The sequence below is a fragment of the Hemicordylus capensis genome, chromosome 4 (genome assembly GCF_027244095.1).
Source record: "Hemicordylus capensis ecotype Gifberg chromosome 4, rHemCap1.1.pri, whole genome shotgun sequence".
Classification (NCBI taxonomy): Eukaryota; Metazoa; Chordata; class Lepidosauria; order Squamata; family Cordylidae; genus Hemicordylus; species Hemicordylus capensis.
This window is the reverse complement of record NC_069660.1, coordinates 187597186-187620364: the sequence shown is the minus strand read 5'-3', so window position 1 is coordinate 187620364 and position 23179 is coordinate 187597186. Positions and strand designations below refer to the sequence as shown.

The following is a 23179-nucleotide window of genomic DNA, read 5'->3' as shown; positions in this document are numbered from 1 at the left end:
GTCAGGACTCCTAGAATGAAAGATTAAAAAGTAAATCATGTCAGTGCTGACAAGTCAATACTTTTATTCAGCATTGTCATCTTCAAGCATCTTCTTGTCAGAGAGTTTTCCACCATAAACAGTCACTCTACCAAAGTTCACATCTGTATCACTCTTTCTTGAATGTATGCTTTAATAGCCATATATGGTTATCAGATGACAAAGTTGAAGCCCATATTGCATCAACCCTCCGTCAGCCATGTACAGCTTCATGATCCCCTACGTTGTTTTCTGCCTGGAAAAGTGAGGTTATTAAAACAATTCCCACTTCAATCAAGCTGCCTCAAGTTCCATTATTTATTTACTTACTTACTTACAACATGCACACCACACAATGCTACATCTTAAAACAGAAAATGGAAAATGAGGTCACACACTAGGCACTATCTTGTGTAGGCTTTGCTTCTCAGATGTCTTTGGGAACCATCAACAATAAGGTTACCAGGAAACTGTCAGGCAAGTATGCTGCCATCACCACATTGTCTATAAAAAGCTACACACACACACACACACAGAGGTTTAGGCCTTCTTCTGTTATCTAGATTCTTAAAAAGCGAAGTCCTGTAGTTTTTTACCCACAGTATTCACCCTGCAACTGAAGTGAAATCTAAGTATATTTCATTTGTTTATGTTCATTCCATTTCCCTTTTTTTCTTGCCCCCCTCCCTCCTCCAAAATTCTGACTGCAAGTTTCTTGCTGCACATGATTAAAACAAAATGCTGCTCATATTTCCCTGGGAAATACCATGTACATTCATGGCACAATATAAATAATACTAGTTTTATCACCAAAATGAATCATCATTCCTATTTAGTGTAAAGTTTTCCTACTTTTGCAAGGAGAGTAACAAAATGAATCCTGATATAATGTATCCATTTTAATAGAAATATTTACATTATAGACTGAACAGACGCTTTGTGTGGTAACCAACTATAACAATCATATTAACCCACAGAAAAACATACTATTTACCTGTATCAACCCTTTGTTTACTTCAGCTTCCAAATCAAAGTTATCTATAGTAAACAGGTTTATAGACATTGAAGTTCACTGTTTAAAATGGTTAAAATGAACTTATTCTGCTTCTGCGTAAACAGAAGCTTCTTCATTTATGAGACTCCCCCTCCCATTCCACATCTCTTTAAAAAGCAAAGAGATGGTCAGTTTCAAGTGCCCATTTGAGAGGATCCAAGCACCGAATGCTTCCATGAAAGCACAACTAGGTCACCAGCAAGCATCAGAGTAGCCCAAGCGGGTTGTAGCTGAACTTTAATTACCTCCTGTTCCTTCAGTCTTCCTTTCTTCCTGAAAAAGCAAATCTTGAAGGTACAGTATTTCTTCCACCATGATTGTGCGTTAGAGGCAAGGGCTTCAACACTCATATTCCCAAGCAAGAAACACACACTTCAGTTTCTACATCTTCACCCAGGGAGTCTATCCAACAGTCAGCTTGCAGAACAGTTGCTTTGACTGGATTTACTACCAAATAGGCTTTGACAATGATTGCTTTTAATCCCCTGTAATACCAAGCTGCCACTGTTCACAGCTAGCAAGACATGGTCAGTACGGGGGCGGGGGGGGGGAGGGAGAGAGAGAGAGAGAGAGATGGATGGATCCCAACCTAGTATCAAAGGGTTGCAAACAAAGCACAATGCCAAGAAGGTCTACTGATAGAAGTAGAGAAATGTAAAAATTAGGTTCTTGTTTAGCACTGTTAACTGCTAACAAGCAATTCACTCACTGTTAAATTTATCTTTTAAATGTGCTTTCTTTGCTTCAGTTTGCCTACTGGTTGCTTTACTGTCATGTTCTTCCTTAAGTTAAACTTGAAGATATCATTAATACTAATCAAGTAGCAGATCAGTTTCTGGTAATATTATCTAGCATAGTAAACTAGCTGATCCTACACGGAGCATCTATACGCTAATATTTTATTGGTCCCCTTGCCGCCTGCCACAGCCCCCTCACTCCAAAGACTTCCCCACCCTCACCTGAGCCTCACTTCCCACCTTAAACCAGTAATGAATCCGTGCTTGCAGATCTGATTCAGACTGAGCTTGGCTCTCTTTCTCTCTCATTTATAACTTTTTAAATATATATATGTTTTTAATGATCGCTCAAACGTGCTCCCACCTGGCTAGATCATGGCCCCTTTTTCAATCTCCATTATGACTCTTTTCTCTTTCAGCTGCTGCAAGCTTAGATGATACATTTAAAAACCTGGATGTACGGGGGGGGGTGTTGTTGAGGAGGGGCTTGCATGGGGGTGGTGTGGGAGGAAATCTTACACCATAAGTAGATCTCCCCCAGGCGTCATCCTGTTGCTTTTCCAAAAGTTCAAAATAAAGGCACAGGGAAAGACGTCCACTTGAAAGAGGCAATGAAAAACTGGCATTTCCTTTTTGGGAGGGGGCAGCTTGCAAGGGATTCTCATACCCTCTCTCTCCCACCCCATCTTGACATAGTATCCTTCTGGAGTGCCTGCACAGGTTGGGTATTGGGGGCACTGTTGTGCAGTGGTTCCGTTCCTTCCTTAGTGGGCACTTTCAGTCGGTGTGTATTAGTGGTGAGTGCTCTGCCCTGTGGCCACTCCGTTGTGGGGTGCCTCAGGGCTCAGTTCTCACACACCCATTCTTTTCAACATCTACATGAAATCGCTGAGGCAAGTCATCCGTCAGTTTGGGGTGAGATTCCATCAATATGCTGATGATACTCAGCTGTATACTGCTACCCCAGGCAATTCCAGAGTTGCCATTTCTGTGCTTGCCCAGTATCTGGAGGTTGTCAGGGGCTGGATGGGCCAAAACAAGCTCAGACCTAATCACTCCAAGACTGAGTTGCTTTTGCTTAATCTTCGATCTGGCCAATTGCCAAGTCCGAGTCTCCCTGGATGGGGTTGCGCTGCCCGTGAAGAAGGTGGTCCACAACTCGGGGGTCCTCTTGGATTTGCAGCTCCTGTTTGAACAGCAGATGGAGGCCGTGGCCAGAGGTACCTCTGCCCAGCTTCGGCTGGTCTGCCAATTGTGGCCCAATCATGTCCGGCAGGCCCTGGCTATGGTAATTCACGCTCTTGTCATCTATCATTTGGATTACTGTCATGCGCTCTACCTGGGGTTGCCTTTGAAGACGTCCCGGAGGCTTCAGTTGGTCCAGAATGTGATGGGCTACCTGCTTATGAGCGCTAGGAGATATGATAGAGTGACACCTCTCTTGCGGTTGCTGCACTGGTTACCTATTTGCTTCTGGGTCCAATTCAAAGTGCTGCTTCTCACCTTTAAAACCCTTCAGGGTTTAGCACCTGTTGACCTTCAGGACCACCTCTCCCAGCCAGTCCTGTCACATCCTGTGAGAGCTTCTCAGGTTGCCCTCCTTTCGGTCCCTGGTCTCAGAGAGGTCCATAGTACTAGGGCCTGTGGAAGGGCTTTCTCTGTTGCTACCCCTTCACTTTGGAATTCTCCCCCCCCTCTCCCTGATTCGGTCTACCTCCTCCCTTTTAGCCTTTAAAACCTTATTGAAGACATTTCTTTTCCACCAGGCATTTGCCCTTTAAACCTTTAAAAAAAAAAATTCTCGGATGCTGTTCTTGTTTTATACATTGCCCTGAGTTTGCGGATTGGGCGGCATATTAAATCAATCAATCATGTTTCCTCCCTGCTTGTCCCCCTTCCCCCTTTAAGAGAAATACAGGTAGCTGTCAGGGGCACACAGGTTATCTCTCCAGCAGGATTTTGACAGACAAGGTAAAAATCCTACTGGGGAGATAACCTGAATGCACCTGGCAGCTACCGGTATTTCTCCTAGAGGAGGAAGGGGATCAACTCTATGCAACCGGGGTGGGGGGACACCGGGGGGGATTTGCACGGCTGTTGTCTGCAACAGAGCCCTGGCAGGTAGTTCACAAGGGTTGGAGAGCAGCTTCCCCCATGGATCTTTGTTGTCAGGAACATAACTGGGCCAACCAAGGGTTTTTGCTACGCTGCCTAGGCTAAGCTCCTCCTGGGCTCTTGTTTGAAATTCCAGCCCTCCAAGATTGCCCTAAGCTGGGCTACATAAACATCAACACTTGTTCCCCATCCTATTTCCAGTGATAACTGGTATGGAGTTTCTTTTATTGCTAGATTGCAGAGACCTCCTCTTCCCCCCCCTCCTCCTCCTCCTCGAAGGGCCCGAGTTCAATGAGGAGATTGTAGCATCTCCTTTTGGCACATTTTATCTGCCGTTTGGCAATATGGCTAGGTGTCTGTGGTTCCCTTTTAGTCTCTTAACAGCCAGTTGCCTGTTTGAGGCAGAGAGCAGCCCAAGCTGGCTCCACTCCTTCTCCCGAGGGTCCACCCGTCGTATGAGGAGCAGCAGAGGCAGGTCTGCCAGCAGCGTGACAGAGGTCAAATTCCACCACCTTTCCCCTCTTTCACCACTGATAGTCATCGCCTCATTTTTCCTGGCATCCCTTGCAATGCAGCGAGCCCCTTCCATGGTCAGCTGCTGCTTCTCACCCACAACTGTTGCTTGGAGGGCAACACCGAGGCCACAGCAGTAGCGTCGCCACCGGCTGGAGGAAGGTCTGCCAGCACTGGAGCCCCGCCACTAACACCCTCGGGGGCTTTCTCGCCCACCATATCACCCTCCAACCAACAGCATGAGTACCATCGTGGCGACCTCTATCTCCCCTCCTGCATCTCTTCATCCTCCTTCTCATCTCTGGTGGTGGTGCCTCGTTCATGCTGCCCCAGCTCTCTCCCTTGCCACACATGCGCTTAGCACTGCGTGGGCGAGGCCTGCTACGTACATCCTAAGCATTTTATATAGACAGAAGATGTAGGTGACTTTCCTATATCATGGTTCCAGTAGATTGCTACAGCCCTGCAGCAGTAACTGAGCAGGCAATCGCCAACCCCTCCATCAAGTTGGACCGAAACCACGCAATTTTTGAATACTGGAAAAAGTATTTCTGTTTTCATTGTTAATTGATTTTAATGGTGTTTTAATGTAAACCAACCTGAGCCTCTTGGAAGGGCAGTATAAAATTTTTATTAATAAATAAATAAAAAATTAATAAAAGGAGGAAGCAACAAGAGTATAGGTGGGTGGGCCTGCTCTACAAAATATTGTTATAAGTAATCTATCTAAGAGTGGGTGGGAGGAGTGATAAACATTTTGATTTTTATTATTTTTACTGAAGGAATGAAATAATGTAGGTAAACTTAAAATCACAAGTCTTAGTAGAAATCTCATGATCTTCCTTCATTCCTATGAGTGTGTGTGTCCACAGACTTAAGACATAACTGTAACATGCAGTAAAGGCCACTAAAGTCAACAGGAATGAGATGCTTTTAACACTGTGTTGACCCAGGGTGAATCTGTTCCAACCATTGCCATGTTGTACATAGCATACGAAGGATCTGATACTAAGGTCTGATCAGGAGCGAAGACAGGAAGGAACTCTGGAATCACACCTGAGCATGCTGGGAGAAGGGGGACAGACTTCAGCTACTTCAAAAACACCTGAGATTTCCTGTCTATCAGGAGCAAGGAGTGGAAGTTAACCCTTTGTGATCCGTGACCTCCTACTTTGAGAGAGAACTGAGTTGCACTTTGCTTCCCTACTGTTTAGAATGTGGTCTTGAGGGGGCTGGCATCCAGCGTCCTTCAGCAGCAACCCTTACCCCCCTGCTCCCCCAACCTTATTTAATCTGGCAACATCCATTATCCCCTGAGAATTCACAGAGGAAAGCAAACTCCGTTAGAATGTGTTTCAATTTCCTCAACCTCGATTTCAACATGACAAAGCCACATGCAGTGTGGTGTAGGTAATCAGTACGCAGTTGTAACACACCAACTATCTGTCATGTAGCGAGACATGTGCAGCAATGGCACAAGTGGGTTTGCACACACAGTAAATACTTCTGTGGTGGTGCCACAGCTGTAGAATCCCATCCCCAGGGAGTAACATCAAGCCCCCACAATTGCTCTTATTAAAAAATCAGCTGCCAACACATTGCTATTTTAACTAGTTTTAACTAAATGCTGTTGGCGCTGTTATACTGGATTGATTTTATGCTGGTTTTACCCCACAGCTGTTTAGTGGTGTTACATCTTTTCTATATTGCAGTTCCTTGCTTTGTTTCTATTTTTACTTTTTAAACATCACCTCAGTATTTTTAATATGAATCATATTAAACCCCTGCTAACTTGGCAAAGAGGCACCTTTTAACATGATGATTCTCTTTATTTAGCAGGGGGGAGAGTAACTGGACCTATCCAACCCAGCACAGTACCTCCAGTGACTGCTGCTAGTGTCTATCTTATGTTTCTTTATAGATTGTGAGCCCTTTGGGGACAGTGATCCATCTTATTTGTTTATTACTTCTCTGTGTAAACTGCCCTGAGCCATTTTTGGAAGGGTGGCATAGAAATCGAAATGAATAAATAAATAAATAATGGTGTTTGGATACAACAAAGTGTATTCATCTTCATAAGAGCATATTTACCACATGGGCTTACTACACTTGAGTTTAATGGGGTGAAGGGGAAAGAGTCAAAGGAGTAACATCTGCAGGCATGGCAAGGATCTAAACAAGTATGTCGTTTAAGACACACACACCACTTTTCGACGGAGTACAAAGTGCTGTACATGGAGGAGAAATGAGTACCCAATGGTGTACATATTCTTTTTTCTGTAAAAGACACGAGGGAAATGCTAGCAACAGTCACTGGGAAAGCTCTGCTGGAATGAATAGGGAGAGTTGCTTCCCCCTTGCAAAATGTAAGAGAACCACCATGCTTGCCTCTTTGCCAAGCTAGCAGGGATTACTGTGGCTTCAGGGAAAGCGAGTCTCCTTTCTTCCTTGGGAGGTCAGTTCAAGCAGAGAAGGGTATGCACACAGTGCCTCATTAGGAAGCGAACACAACAAGAGCTGAGCCTTTAATTCCTGAACACTTTCAAATGAGTGTATGCTACCAAAAGCTTCAAGAAAAGCATCTGACTCAGTGCTGAAGTGACTCATCTATAGTGTACAGTTTTCTCCACCTAACTACAGGCAGATGAGCTTGACCAGTACAAAATAAAAAATTAAGCTTTTATGGAAAGGGGAAGAAAGTAATGATAGGTTGCAGAGCATACGAGAGCAAGCAATTTAACAAACAAGTTCATGTTACACAGAAGCATATCCTAGTCAATTTTTTAGTTTAAAAGACAACCTCTAAAATCTCAGCTGACACTGAGATAAGGAAATAAGTCTTTGAAGTGGCAGCTACTACTGGAGCATTTGGTAAATTAAAGTCCCCCAGCCCTGGCTTTTGTAGTAAGAGCAGCCATTTCCACCTCCTGTGCAACAATGGCTTAGCTTTCTTATTAACTTGCGCTTCTAAGCACAGATGTTCAGGTATTTCCTTTGGACAGCATGTAAGTTTGTGAGCAAATCTCCAGGACTGGCTGTCCTAAGAAGATGGCTGTGGTTTAAGCAGACTTCAAACAGCCCTCTGCTCCCCACACCATATCCAGTCTGCTTCTTAGCAAGCAGTATTGGGTTCCAGCAGTTGTAGCCTCCTTTCAACATGTCCCAGCAGCCTGGTTAAGAATAGGTGTGTCTGAGCTTCAGAACCCAAGAAGTACAGTGCAGACATTCCTAACCCTTTGACCACATTTACATTAGGCAGCCCAGGAAATACAGCAGCACCCCGTTCCTGTTTGGAGTTCCCACACTGAACTTATTAGAGTCAGTACTAATCAGCATCCTCTGTTTACCAGGGATTTGAAGTCAGCTTCAAGCTCCGATTAGCATTAGGCCTGGAAAAATGTCTGGTGCCCAAGGAAACATTGGCTAGGATAGGTGAGGCAGGGATGGGGAAGAAAAGAGAAGCATGCACAAACTACAGTCCACTTCTTTGAACCATATGCTCCCAAATTATTTAGTCTGCACCATCTAAAACTGGCTCAAGCATAAGAGAAAGATCTAGAATAGGAGGTGTTCAAACCATTTTACATGTAACCCTGCAGTTCCTTGGAAACTTGTCAGAAGTTAGTTTATTGCATTTATATACTGACTTTTAACTACAGACATCAACAAAACCTGGCGGGGGTGTGTGTGTGTGCATTTTGCCTAGCTGCCTCCTCTCCTTCATTGCAGAGTTCTCAATGGAGATCAGGAATGTTAGACATTCCCCGGAACAAAAGCATGCCCACCACAGAGGTGGGGGGAGAGCTGTAATTAAGAGCTAGAGAGGATCACTGTGCGTGTTCTAGGGTGCAGTCTCTGCTGACGTGCGATGACAGTGAGGTTCAGCTAGTCTGGCTAATGTGCTACATCAATTGAACTTGTGGCCTTAAGCATGCCACAGAATCTGCTGCAATGTGCAAGGGCTCCTTAGGAGGCTAGTCAATACGAAAAAACATGTCTGAAGAAAGCAAGTTTGAAAACTAGTAGCTTAAAGCATGAAGGTTATTTCATTGCAGCATCAGCAAGAGACCTTAAACAAGTGCAGAATAGTGGTTGCACTACCATTGTGAAACTGACATTCAGGTTGCTTACATTTTCAAAAGTTGTTCTATTTTACCAGCATTAAGTGGCCTGTTTTTCATGGAAGCCTCTTCATGGAGCTAAGCATGTATTTGTGGAGTGGTGATACACTATGAGACACTGGGGATCTTGTGCCACTCCCCTACAGGCTGAACAAAGATGTGAGGTCTGTCCTTCTCTCTAACCAATGGCCTATATGCTAGTTCTTCAGGAATCTTAAGGCATTTGGAGCACACATTTCCAGAAGAAAATGTTATCACCTGGGACACTTTATTTTAATGACCACCTCAACTACCCATTATTCATTTTCACACGCACTCTCTCTCTCACTTACTTCTAAAGTTTAAATGCAAGACTGCACAAACATATCAGAGACAAAGACAATGAACAATCATCATCATGGTTCTCATTCCAATAGTGTACAAATGTGGGGGGGGATGTAAGTCCTGTCATTTGCGGTTTACCTTCTAATATAATTTAATATCTCAGGAATATACCTCTCGCATCCCTGCCGACAATCATCAATAGTGGGAGGACTCCTATTTTTTAAGTTAGCACAACTCAGATCTTGGCAGCGCATAAGCAGCTTATAATGAACTTCACATCACAGCTTACTGCTTTACCTGTTAAATTATTTAGAAGACATGTTGCAAGATCAATAAGGTAGCACACACCCTGAAATAATTAACACCATTATCCTTGCTCAATAGTGCTTTATCCTAGGATAAAACCTACCAAATGTTAATAAAATCTGTTGGCTGGATATTACATCTCCAACACCTAGTACAGTCTAACTAGCGATGCCAATAAGTTTTACACAAGTACAGTTCAGAAATCAAATCTGACAGCTGCATTATGCTCTCCTCTAGGGATGTGCACATAACCAGAAAGTTCAGTTTGGTTCAAGCCAGACTAGAATCAAGACGGAGTCAGTCCTGTTTTGTGCAAACCCAAACCAAGCCCAGTACAGAGGTGTTTGAGGCTGTACTGGTTAAAGAGAATCCCAGTAAGGATTCTCCTTTACCAATACAGTGGAGGGGGGGGGACCAAGGGACTTAAAGAAAAAGAGTTGGGGTGTAGAGGAAGTAAAAATTTACTTTCAATTGGTCGCCAGCAGCAGCTGCAACAGTTTTGGGGGTGGTCATGGGGGGACTCCCCCCATCCCAATTGGAGTGGGCAGGCCCCGTTGGGGGGCTCTGCGTGTGTGCAGCGGCAAAAGAAAATGGCCACTGCACATGCACAGAGGCTATTTTTTGACTGGAGGGGCAAATCCCCGCTGCCCCGCCCCCCCACTTGAGACCACCACATGTGCTGCAGCCACTAGTGGCAGCAAATGGATGGTAAATTTTTACTTCCCTCCTGCCCCAACTTTTTTTCTTTAGGTTCTCTCCTTTACTGGTAAAGATGAATCCTTACCAGATTCCCCTTTACCAGTGATGTGCAAGCCGGTTAAACCTGCCCACTCTGCCTTCTACCTCCTGCTTTCAAGCCCCAATTTCCTTTCCTGTGGCCAGGGCTGGCTCTGGGGGATCTGGCGCCCCGATGCAACATTCTGTTGAGTGCCCCCCCTTATAGTAAAAAATAAAAAATTTAAAATAATTACAATTAGTGTGTATTCAAAATTTAATACACAAAGATTTTACTTAATTATGTACATAACATTGTATATAATATAATTATGTACATAATATGTATATAATATAATTATAGTTATATTACTCCTATACTTAAAGAGCTATTTGACTACCAATACGCTTCTGGGCAAAATACAAGGTGCTGGTTATAACCTATAAAGCCCTACACAGCTTAGGCCCTGGGTATTTAAGATAGTGGAGCAGTCTTGGTTTGAGTGAGTGAGTGAGAATGGAGCAGTCTTGGCTTGAGTGAGTGAGTGAGTGAGAATGGAGCAGTCTTGGCTTGAGTGAGAGAGAGAAAGAGAGAGAGAATGGAGCAGTCCTGGCTTGAATGAGAGAGAGAAAGAGAGAGAGTCAGTTCCCCATTGTTCTGGAGGTCCCCGTCCACATCCCGCCAGAGGCAGCTTCACCCGCCCCCAACAGCGCTTTCTCTCCCCACCGGGCTCCCTCCCTCCCTGCCATATTTGCCCACCTTTCGCCAGGCTCCCTTATGAGGCCGCCGGCCGCTTCCTTCTCCTCCTCCCTCTTCCATAATCACTGCATCTGGGGCCATTTTCTTCTCGCCGCCTCCTGCCAATTCGAGCTGCCGCACGGCTGAGAGGATGGCTGCGGGGGTGTGTGTGTGTCCTTCTAACCCCCTCCCCCCGGTGGCAGAAGATATCCGAGCAATGTCGTGGCCTGCTGCTTGGCCTGGCATTGCTTCCCAACTGCGAGGCATGCCTGCGCAGTTAAGAGACTTAACTGCACAGGTGCGCCTCGCAGTTGGGAAGTGACGCCCTGACTCATTGGCTCAATGCCCTCCTGCAGACTGCACCCCGATGCAGTGCATCATCTGCTTACTGGTAAGAGCTGACCCTGCCTGTGGCTACAGAAGCAGCCGGAGAATGAAGAGACCTATCCCTTTCCCCAGTGTTTAGCATGGTCACAGTGTGAAAGACACAAGGGAAACTGGGAATTGTATGCTTCCCAGCAGTACTGACCTATAGCAGAAGCACCGGGAAGTGTGCAATTCTCAGAGTTCCCTACAACTGGCACAGTGATGACTGCACTCCACTTGGCATGGGAGGGAAGAGAAATACGTCTCTCAATTCTTCTCCTGCTTCAGTGCGAAAACTAAGTGGTGGGAACAGAATGGTGCGGAGGGTTATTGGGAATTTATGGGAGGGATTGGACTAGACTCTATTGCACTCCCAGTGACATCACTGAGGATGCAAAAACATCTGAACAGGCTCTGAACAAATTATTTTCCAACTGGGGGACAGTCGTTTGTTCTTTCTGACCTCACCAATGTGCCTGGGTTTGCCCATCACTAAGTTTAACTGGTACCATTGTTGTAACACATTATCCAAGTTCACTGTAACTGACACAGTCATTTACACAACACACTGTGCCAGGTCCAGTTAAAAGGCACATTCTGTTACTGCACCCTCAAAGTTCTTTCATTTGGTTTGAAATGAACAATTGTATCAAATGTTCTAGTTCCAAGAGTTTCATTTAAGTTTTTAATCATGATCTATATCTTTTTGCATCAAACAAAGCAGGTCTTCAGACTTGTGACACAATCGATTCCTGAAAACTATGCCTTAAGTCACAACGTCTCAACTCAGAACCTATTTTCCCATAGCAAACAATTTTATAGCGGGCTTAGGTTCCTGGCCCAAGGCCAGACACAGTATTTTTCCCCCTGCTGCTGTCAAGGTTGGTGGTGCAGAGGGGAACAAGTGAAGCTGATGGTAGAGAATCAGAAGCTGCTCACCCTTCCTCTCACTCCTTTCCAAGCGCTCTCTTCTTACTGGGTAGTTTGCCTTCATCTCCTCCTTCTGGGCAATGGTTAGATAGGGAAGGAAGGTGGGCAGGCAAGGGCATCTGGGTTGGGAATGGGCCAGGCACTTCCCCTTACATGGTCACAACACAACCCATCTCTTGAATGGGAGAGTCATCCAATCCCTCTGTAGGCTCAGATGAAGCAGCAGCTGTTGCCACAATTGCCAATCTTGATGAAAATGTGAAGCTGAGCTGCTCCTGTTGCCGCCACCACCTCCTCTAGCCCACGTACCAGCAGCCCTCTAGGGGAGCATCCCTTTCAATGGCAAGTGTTGTAAAGTTGAAAGAAGTGGCAATTTACAACACATCTTAAGCGCCATTTGTCTTAAATTCAAGGACTTTCTGCATATAAGGAGATCCACAGTCATACTTCAGTACCAAAGAGGGCTCCTGAAAATACTGAAGGAAAAGGAAGTCTTGCTTCCTGCAGAGATGTCGGGTGGAAAGTTTCCTGTGGAAAACCTTCTACTTCTAAACATTATACTTAGCTACTTTAAAACCTTTGAGATAGTGAGAGGAAATCAATACAGTGAGGTTTTTTGCCTTACTGTATAAATAGGTCAAACATGCCAAATCATACCCCAATCTGTTTAAAAATATTTGCATAGCATTTTGAGAACACAAGCACGCAATGCAAATGAGGGGGAAATCTGTATGGGAATTTTCCCCAGAAAGTTTCTAATTCAAAATGTTCCAGAAAATGGGGAGACTGGGGGCAGTTCACTGACTGTGGGGCAGCAATTCCGGTTTCGGTGAGGCATAGAAGCAATAGCATTGGCAGGTCAGTAGGCCATTACAGGGGAGGGGGAATCAGATATTTAATAGCTGTTTACCCTCCCTGCTGCCCTGCCACCTCTTTGACCTTGGGGAGCAGTGCCAACTACACACAGAGCCTCACCTTGCTCCTTTTTAATGCCAGTTCGTTCCAGAATAAGCCAGAAACCATGCATGATTTGGTTATGAAGGGGCCAACCTCGTATGTATCACAGAGACTTGGTGAGGAAAGGCTGGTGGCCCAGTCTGTCCCAGCTTCTCCCTCCAGGATAGCCTGTTGAGGAGCAGATGAGGGGACACGGGTGGGGAGGTGGATTGGCTGTGGTCTTTAAAAGTAACATCTCCCTTTCCAGGATCCCTGTCAAAGTGTCTGACCATATTGAATGTGTGCACTTAGGTTTGGGGACCAGGGATAGACTGTTGGTGGTGTTTTTAAAGATTGTGAGCCCTTTGGGTACAAGGAGCCATTTATTTATTTCTATGTAAACCACTTTGGGAATTTTTGTTGAAAAGAGGTATATAAATATTCATTGTATTCACCTATCGATCACCTCACTGCCCAACAGACTCCCTAACTGAGGGTAGGGATGTGCACAGAACCGCGGAGCTGCGGTCCGGCACTGGGGTGGGCGTTCCTTTGAGGGTGGGGGGAGGGTGTACTTACTCCTCCTGCCTCTTTCCCCCCAGCCCGCGCACATTTTTTTGTAAGCATTTGGGGCGGCAGGATACCTCCCTGCCTTCCTTCTCCCTCTCGGCAGCAAAAGGCTTCAGAAAGCCTTTTGCGCGTGCACACGTCACGTGCGTGCACACATCGCGGAGAAGTGACGCACACAGGCAAAAAGCTTTCTGAAGCCTTTTGCCACCGAGAGGGGGCTGCCCCAAATGCTTACCAAAAAACATGCACTGGTCGGGGGGGGAACGGTGGGAGGGGTAAGTACACCTTCCCCCAACCCTTAAAGGAACCGCCACCCCAGCATTCGAACCGCAAACCGCCCCATGATCGGACCGGTCCAGAGGCCTGTAGAATGGCCTCCAGACTGGTCCGTGCACATCACTAATTGAGGGAATGGACTTGGTCGCAAGCTTCGCGTTGGAATCTCCCAAACTTATGGTGGTGGGGAACTTCAATTCTCATTTGGAGACCAACTTGTCCAGGGAGGCTCAGGAGTTCATAGCAGCCATGACAACTATGGGCCTATCCCAAGTAGTCTTGGGAATACCGCATATTGCTAGCTGTAACCTCAATCTGGTCTTTCACTTAGATCAAAGTGGTGTTCCATGGGTGGGACCTCATGAGATTTCCCCATTTTCATGAATGGGCCACCATCTGATTCAGGTTGAACTTACAATCATGTCCCACCTTTGTACCGGTGAGAGGCCTATTACAATGGTCTGCCCAAGAAAGTTATTGGATCCAAAAGGATTCTAAGAAGCCTTGGAAGAAGCATAAAGTGTTGCCTCTGTCAGTGATTCTGTTGATGCCCTGATGGAAAGCTCTGGAAGAACCAACTTACCAGGGCAGAAGTCATGAGCACTCCTAAGTGTCCTCTCCAACCCACTTCAAGATTGGCCCCTTGGTACACAGAAGAACTATAGAAGCTGAAGCAGCAAGGTAGATGACTGAAGCGCAAGTGGAAAAAGACAACTTGAATTTGACAGATAACAACATAGAGCAGATTTGAAGACCTACGCTCAAGCAATACATACAGCAAAGAAGCTATTCTTTTCTGCCCGCATTGCATCTGCAAGCTCATGTCCAGTGGAGTTGTCTAGGGTTGTGAGAGGGCTAGTACATGCCCCTCCTCCCTTGAATCAGGATATGGAACCATTAGGTACCTGTTATGACATTTTAAATGAAATTTTCATTGATAAAATCTCTTGTCTTGGAGCCAACTCAGACTCAGGCTCCACAATTACTGTAGAGTCTAATGCGGAGGTGTTCAGCAACTCATCTGATGTGGTTAGGCTGGAGCAATTTCAGTTTGTGACTCCTGAGGATGTGGACAAGCTGCTTGGAATGGTGCAGCCTACAACCTGTCCTCCTGGCCCTTGTCCAACATGGCTTATACTATCTGGTAGAGTGACTGTTAAACAAGGCCCAGTGGCTGTTATAATTGCTTCTCTGAGGAAGAGCAAGATAACATTGCATCTTCGTATTTAGCCACCTTTGGTAATGCTATGCCACCTTTAGTTAGAGACCTATATAGATTATAATCTTTGTGTCCTGAATCCCGCCTACATTAAATGGTCAGTACACTTTCCAACATAGGAACAAGGGGTCTCTATGACAGCAGAAATCAGGTTGGCGGGGAAGAGGGGGGTAAGCCTTCTTGGTAGAAGGGCCTAGACTATATGGAATGTCCTGCCCTTCATCTGTGTGTTTTGTCATATGGTTAAGGCTCTTAGTTTAGACCAGCATTTAGCCTTCCTGATGTTACTACTAATTTTTTATTTTGGAGGGGGTGCTATTTTTTGTTTTGTTCACTGTATGGTAGACCTAGGGGGTATCCTCTCATAATATATGGCTCTGGTTTTATTGTCCTGGTTATTTCCGCTTGTGTTGTGTGTTGCTCTCATTGGTGGTGTTGCTGCTGCCACCGCCGTTTTATTTTATAGCATATCTTAACAATTTGTAAGCTGCCCTGAGCTTTCCTCAAAATTAGAAAGGCAGAATGTTTATTTAAAGTATTTATACCCCACCCCTGCAGTACACTACTGCTCAAGGCAGCTCACAACATCTACAAAACAGATACAAGATAAAGTAAAAGATTAATCAAGTCAAAGTGAAAAGTAGGGATGTGATCAAAACACAATTCAGCAGCCGAATCAGAGCACAACCCCTTTAAAACCGAAGGCTTCTACTTCCGTTATCATGGTGCTCCCACCAGCTATGATCGTGAACCGGTGGGGCATCTCCCAACTGCCCCTGAGCAGCGGTCATCTGCATGGTCAACAACCATGCTGACCACACAATGGCCACCATTCATGCATGGAGGCCATATGTGTGCCAGAATCGTGCAGGGGCAGCTGGAAGATGCCCTGCCGGCAAACGGTCATAGCTGGGGTGAGCACAGCGATAATGGAAGTGGTGGCGAGTGGCGGAGGAGCAGGTATGGACCTGCTCTCCTCTGGGTTAAATGGGTTGTGAAAGCCCTCAGTTTTAAAGGGATTGTGCTGCAATTCAGACACCGAATCACGTTTCCACTCATCCCTAGTTAAAAGACCAGCCTAAAACCACATTTAAAATTACCCATTTTAAAAGTTTCAAATTAACAAAAAGCTAAAAATTGAGAACCAAAAATCTAACACCTACCAGATATAAGCAGCAGATAAAACCTTAAAATGCCTCTTTTTAAAAAGATGTTTTAATTGCGTGTTTTTTAAATCACGGAGGCAGGGTGGATTTGATTTAAATCAAACTGATTTAAATCACGATTTAAATCACGATTTAAATCACTAGCAGGGTGGATAAAAATAAAAAAAATCTGATTTAAATCAAAAAAATCTGATTTAAATCAAAGAAATCAAATTTTTTTGATTTAAATCAAATTTTTTTGATTTAAATTAAATTTTTTTGATTTTTATCCACCCGGCTAGTGATTTAAATCGTGATTTAAATCAGTTTGATTTAAATCAAATCCACCCTGAGGGAGTGCATCGCAAAGCACTTCGGGGAGGCTGTTACTAAGCCAAGGTGCCACAACCAAAAAGGCTTCATCTCTAGTCCCCACCAACAGGATCTCTATTAGTGGTGGGACCATGAGCAGAGCCTGAGATGCCAAACGGAGGGCCCTGCCAGATTCATATGGGCCAATGTGTATATGTACCCTGACCCCAACACGTACCCTGGCCCACAAGCCATGTAGGGCTTTAAAAGACTAGCACCTTGAATCTAGCCCGGAAGTGGGCTGGTAACCAATGAAGGTGCCACGGGATGGGTGTGACACTCATGAAGTGACTTGCACCCACAAACATCCTTGCAGCAGCATTCTGAACCAGCTGAAGTTTCCAAACCGTCTTCAAGGGCAACCTCACATAGAGCACATTGCAGTAGTCCAATATATTCTCATTAGTTTTTAAGAAATAGACAATCCTATAGATCAGGGGTGGGGAACCTTGGCCCTCCAGCTGTTTTTGAACTACAACTCCCACCATCCCCAGCCACAATCGTTGTGGCTGGGGATGATGGGAGTTGTAGTTCAACAACAGCTGGAAGGCCAAGGTTCCCCACCCCTGCTGTAGATTGACAGTTATTTATCTGAAGATGTCCTTCCAAACTATGGCACTTAAGTTGACCCAGTGCTGAAATTTTTAATGGAATAGCATAATTACTAACACATATTTCTTTGATACTGTTGAGGCCCTTCTGTCAAAATTATTCTGTTTCCTCATTCCTCCAAGGAAAATCAGCAAGCCCAGAGAGACTGTCCTTTTCTGTCTTAGTCACAGACTGTTAACACTCTCATGGTCTTTTCTGCACAATATTAAATTTGACTTCAGATCACGTTCTAGATAGCCAATCCTGTCATAAACTTGTCTAGCCTGCCCTTTCTACATTATTTTGGCAGCATTCGAGAACAGAAACCTACCTCAAACGCATGTTTCATTATTCAAAGGAGAACATTACTCATTCTGTGCCACAACCGAATGGTGAGGGAAGTTAAGTGTTTTTCCAGAATGCTTGCTTTTAGATCTTCCCCAACACTTGTACAGAACAAGAAAAAAAATTTGTAGGAGGCTGTGCAACTTTGTGTGTGCTACAGGTAATTTCTGTATCATTCAGATGAAAGGCATGCTCACCCAACTTGTTTAAACCCTATGGTCCCAAGAACCTAGAGCAAGGTTGGCATTGACAGTTCTTTCCTTCACCATATACTACCACCTTTTTGAATGGGGTGGTGGTTTAGATTCAGTTTTAGGTATGCTGCTGCTGTTCTTGAACTATTGGGGGAGGCCATGACAGAAACAAGATGAGAAATCATTATTTTGTTGCTATTTTGTCTGCACGAGGGAGGTCAACCAAAGAAAGGAAGTAATGCATGAGAGAATTTTATCCGTTTGACCATCAGTTGCCTCCAAACACCAAGTATCCATCAGTTCCAGTTACTGATCCTAATGGGAATGGATGAGAACACACAGGAGAAGGTAATCCCCGAACATTACCTGGAGGAGATTTCTCAATCGCTGTAATTTATCCCGTAAAAGATAAAAGCTTGGCGTTTGGCAGGGGATTTTAAGGCTGGAGGGAAAGCCTGAGTAATTAGCAGTCATTCTCACATAGGACATTACCTGTGGCAGTAGGTGAGCCCACAGAAGACGCACAGTGGGCATAGTAGAGACCTATCCTACTGAAATCACCAGAACAGATTGCTGCTTTGGTGGTAGCACATCAATAGCCTCTGGAGCCACTAACAGTTTCTGAGACTACATATGAGAAATCCTGTTGCATAAGGAATGTCAAGGCTAGAATGCTGAGATTTGATTTGCATCTAGAAGCCAGCCACCAAAATTTAGGAGCCAGACAATGTTACCAATAATTACTGGACTTAGTGAAAGACATTGTGGAAGTGAGGTGGGTGGGTTAATGGACTTCTCTTCATCCCATTTACAAGTAACAGAACTAGAACAGGGCTGCCAGGTACAAAATGATTTTGCTAAATAACTCTGCCTCTGTATAGTCTAGTCTAGGCGCAACTAGTTCTAGATGCCATGGATCCCTGACACCTGGGATTTGTCAAGCCCCAGGTTAAGAGTATGTGTAATATGAAAGTCATGACCTCCCCTGCCATCCCTGAGTGTGGAGTGCAACATAGAGTTGTAAGTTTCTTAACTTCCTATGAGCAACAGAAAAGCAGCGGCCTGCATTTGAGGCAGAAAATTTGGGGTTGGCATATTGCACTTCTGTTTGGGGATTTTTAGTATTAGTTTTCTCCAAGTATTCAAAACTTGTTAATACTGGCATTGTTCGAGGGTGGGGAAGAACATGTTGTCAAAAGGTTCATTTGGGTATTGTTTTTTCTCAAAAGTTCCTTAAAATTATAAAATGTCATCAACAAAAACCTACACAAATAGCAGAGATGGTAATTTTACTCCCGTTTTAGCCAGTGAGCTAGCATGGCAATACCATCATACCTACATGTATTCTTCTTTCCCATCTCCATCCCAGCTTCCTCCGATGTAAAAAAAATACAAAGGTTAGCTACCCCTAATCCAATGGCATACAGAAGCTACAGGCATAGACGGCACCTTTTCATCAAAAGGCTCTTAAACAACTCTACAATATCATATCAAGGAGACACCTGAAAGCAGATGGCATCTAGGCTCTGACAACAATCTGGCTTAACTTTATAGAACTTGCTCACATTTAGGGATCTGCATGAGCCAGTTTGGCGCCTGCTCTTAGAAGTGCCGAAATATCTTAGGCTCCAGTGTTTGAACTGGATTGGCAAGCAGTTCCCTTAAAAAGCAGCCAAGAAGCTCTTTACCTGCTCACCCCTGTCCCTGTCCCCTGTCTCACCCCTGTCCCAGCGCTTTTCTGGCGGTGGCACCCACTCTCCAAAAGGCTGCGGTGCTGTTCCCTGCAGCCTCCACACAGCATCTGTATCTACACAGACAGGGCACATCCATGCACATCAGCCATATGCATGCCAGCCAATGCCATGCAGAGGCTGCAGGAAACAGTGCCGCAGCTGTGGGTGCTGCCGGAAAAGCGGTGAGGGAGGGACAAAAGCAGGTAAGGAGCTCCTTACCTGCTTTTTAAGGGAACCACTACCCACCTATGAGATTAGATGCCAGACAAGCCTCCCTACTAGGCAGAGCATTCCATACTTGGGGCAGATGGACCATTAAAACTCTCCTAATCTCCAAAAGCAGGAGCACCTGGAGAACTGACTCCAATGAAAATCTTAACTGAGAATTTTAGAGTTGGGAGGGATCTTGGAGATCTTCTAGTACAACCCCCTGCTCAGAGTAGGAATTTCCTACAACATCCTCAGTCAACAGCTATCCAAAGGACAGCCCACCACTGGGTGAGGCAAGCAGTCTAAACAGCTTATATGTATGGCATGGGGAGGTACTGGAGTCAATTAATACACATTTTCATCACACCTCCAGTAACTGTCATAACTAAGCACATGTGCTCTAATCTTGATGAGTAATATACCAGTGATCCTAAAACCTTATAAAAACTCCAAGGTTTAATCATAATGTACATTTTGGGAATGTGCTGCCAAATACACATTTCATTTGAAATATACCTAATTGCCTTTCAATTTTTTCCTGATAAGATTTAGTGCTGGTGTTTAGTCCCATAATCACTTTGTATTGATTATTCAACAGGCCTTTAGAGTCATGGTTTTAAATTAGATTTTCAAATGTCACAATTGATCCTATTTTCTAGATAATACATATAAGGCGTGTCGTACCTGAAAGTATGGATAGAGAAGTATCCCGTGTTCTGCCATCAAATCATTTCATTTCTTTTTTTAAAGGCATTTTTTCCGTGATTTTTCATGGTTTGGGGGGACTTTTTGCTGTTTGGGGGGGCATTCCTGGGCACATGTAGACCCCACAGAGTATAGTGCAGTAAACATTTTCAATTAATTTTTGCTTCTTTTTTTACTGTTTTGCCTAATTTTTCACTTCCCCCCCGTTCTGGAACCTAACCCCCTATTTCCCATGAGTATAATGTGTCATTACTCACGGTAGTGGGTGAGGAAAGGAACCCACATGAGTAATGGGGTTTGCCTGTATAATGGCAATGATATACACATACTTCTATTTTTCAAACAAAGTTTTTAGACCTCTTTAATGTCTAAAATAGATTAAAACTGACAGATCTTCCATGTTTACACAGAAGCAAGCACCACCAGATTCAATGGAACACCCCCATGCAAGCAAGCCATAGGATTACAGTCTAAGACATTTAATGGTATTCAAAAGTTACTCAATACAGAATTAAGCAGCTGGCAACCCATCCGCTTTCTCCATCATACCAAGGTATTTCAGGAATGCACAGGGCACCAACTGCCTGTGTAATGCAAACCAAAGAGCACAAAAGGAACAAATATCAACCCAGCTTGCTGGCAAACACTCAAGCATGGGAAATAAGGAATTTAGCAAACTGTGCTGTGTTGGAGAAAAGCACAATGCCGTGTTAAGCATCCATAGTACGTACATGCCAGCTAGACCTTGATCCTAAAGGTTTACACAATTCTAAGAGCCATTTCACGAGTCAGTTTTCCTCTGCTGGCCAACATACTTCAGTGTTGATCACAGCTACTCTCTAACATTCACCAGATGGTCTTCAGCAAGCCATTCTCAGACTGTCCCCTCACTTCATTATCTGCATGTCGGTATTAAAACAATTATCTATCTTCTAGGACTACTGGGGTAATATGCGAAGCCTTTTCAGCACTCAAAATAGGCTATATAAATGCTAAGTATTATTATTCTTCCTCCTTACAGACTGCTTGTTGGGTAATTTCTTGTTCCAAGTGACTCCTCTGTAAAGGTAATGTGTGCCGTCAAGTCAGTGTCGACTCCTGCCAGCCACAGAGCCCTGTGGTTGTCTTTGGTAGAATGGGGGCAGGGGGGTAGTGCTGTTGCCATCTCCGGTGCAGTATGAGATGGTGCCTTTCAGCACCTTCCTACAGCACTGCTGCCCGATATAGGTGTTTCCCATAGTCTGGGAAGCATACCAGCAGGGATTCAAACCAGCTGCCTCTAGCTTGGTAGTCAAGCCATTTCAAAGAGAGCCAGCATGGTGTAGTGGTTAGAGTGCTGGACTAGGACCGGGGAGACCCGAGTTCAAATCCCCATTCAGCCATGAGACTTGCTGGGTGACTCTGGGCCAGTCACTTCTCTCTCAGCCTAACCTACTTCACAGGGTTGTTGTGAGGTGAAACTTAAGTATGTAGTACACTGCTCTGGGCTCCTTGGAAGAAGAGCGGGATATAAAATGTAAAAAATAATAAAATAAAATAAAAATTTCCCTGCTGCACCATTAGGTGGCTCCTGACTCCTCTGTACTCACTGTTTATTACAATATTTCTTCACTCTTCATACTTGGAGAGAGGGACATTCAAATTTGAATGTACCATTTGTATGCAGCTTTTCTCCACATCCTTCACAATGGCCCAGTTCAGATGTTACACAGAACCATAGTCTAATTCTGGTTCCACAACATGTCCGTATGACTTAGGCTTGCAGCTTCCCCTTCCTGCACAAGGAGAGGAAGGATTCTACTTCCATTGCCTATTTAGAACAACCTGGGATTGGTCACAGCACTCAAACTAAATCCCATTTTCAGATCCTGGCTTGTTCAGAAACTCAGGTTAGAACCATGGGATTTCCTGGGTTCAACAATCTCAGCTTGTTCGAAACAGAGAATGGAAGTAAAAACTTCCTTTGCTTGCATGCAAGCCTAAAGTTTCTATATGTCTCATGGAACCATGATCCTACACAACCTCTGAACCAGGTCAATGGTTGCAGTATCAGGCTGCTCACTGTAATTGTCAACTATATTTATAGGCCTGACTCAAACTGAAAGTTATTCATGACTAAGTTATGCTTGATGTCAATGGGACAGGTCCCAATGCTTCCAATGAGATCCTGCTCTCCCTGCTTACCTTTCCAAATCAAGTCTCACTGATTGTGAGACCCAGCTCAATGTACTGTAGCCATCTAATGGCGCAGCGTGGAAATAACTTGCCTAAGGAGCAAGAGGTTGCTGGTTCGAATACCCACTGGTATGTTTCCCAGACTATGGGGAACACCTATATTTGGCAGCAGCGATATAGGAAGATGCGGAAAGTCATCATCTCATACTGAGCGGGAGATGGTAAATGTAAACACCTCCTGTATTCTACCAAAGAAAACTACATGGCTCGTGGTCACCAGGAGTCGACACTGACTCGACGGCACAACTTTATTCTTTTCAGAAACAGATTAAGTAATCAGAGGGAGACTGTGTTCACACATGGTACTACCCAGTTTACTCACTACTTTTGAAGAATAAGAGAGCAAGTGCAAGTGAGAGAACATGCCTGCAACTCATACTAGGTTCTGATTTCTCCCTGGAAACAAGGTCCACTGTCTTCCAAGAACCTTGACAATGCACGGACCTAATTCAACACCACAGATAAACAGCAAAGTCTGAACACATACAACTAAGTTTTCTTTCATTTTTAATAATCAAATATTACTTTATTGAACAAAATGATGGTACACTGAAATGTATAATACCTCCATCTTCCTCATGGCCATTAAGCAAACTGTGCATCTGTGCTGAATGTACTCAAGACACCCAGCATTCTTTTGCAAAATACCAAACGTACAATGCCTCTTTATAAGAAAGAGCAGCAGCAAGGCAAATAAGCAATTATTGATTC

The 23179-nt window shown here is 44.5% G+C and overlaps 1 protein-coding gene across 5 annotated transcripts in view; it reads right to left on the bottom strand.

Annotated features, from left to right (window-relative positions):
• TRIO (trio Rho guanine nucleotide exchange factor) overlaps positions 1–23179 on the bottom strand; it is a 371831-nt gene that overhangs the window by 302486 nt on the left and 46166 nt on the right. Inside the window, exon 1 of one of the 5 annotated variants that reach the window (XM_053242688.1) lies at positions 1318–1402. The exons of the other annotated variants lie outside the window; for them this stretch is intronic. Coding sequence (XP_053098663.1) covers positions 1318–1387 — 70 coding nt within the window. The 5' untranslated portion in view covers positions 1388–1402. Of the gene's footprint in view, positions 1–1317; positions 1403–23179 lie in introns of those variants that run through there. 5 annotated transcript variants of the gene reach the window in all.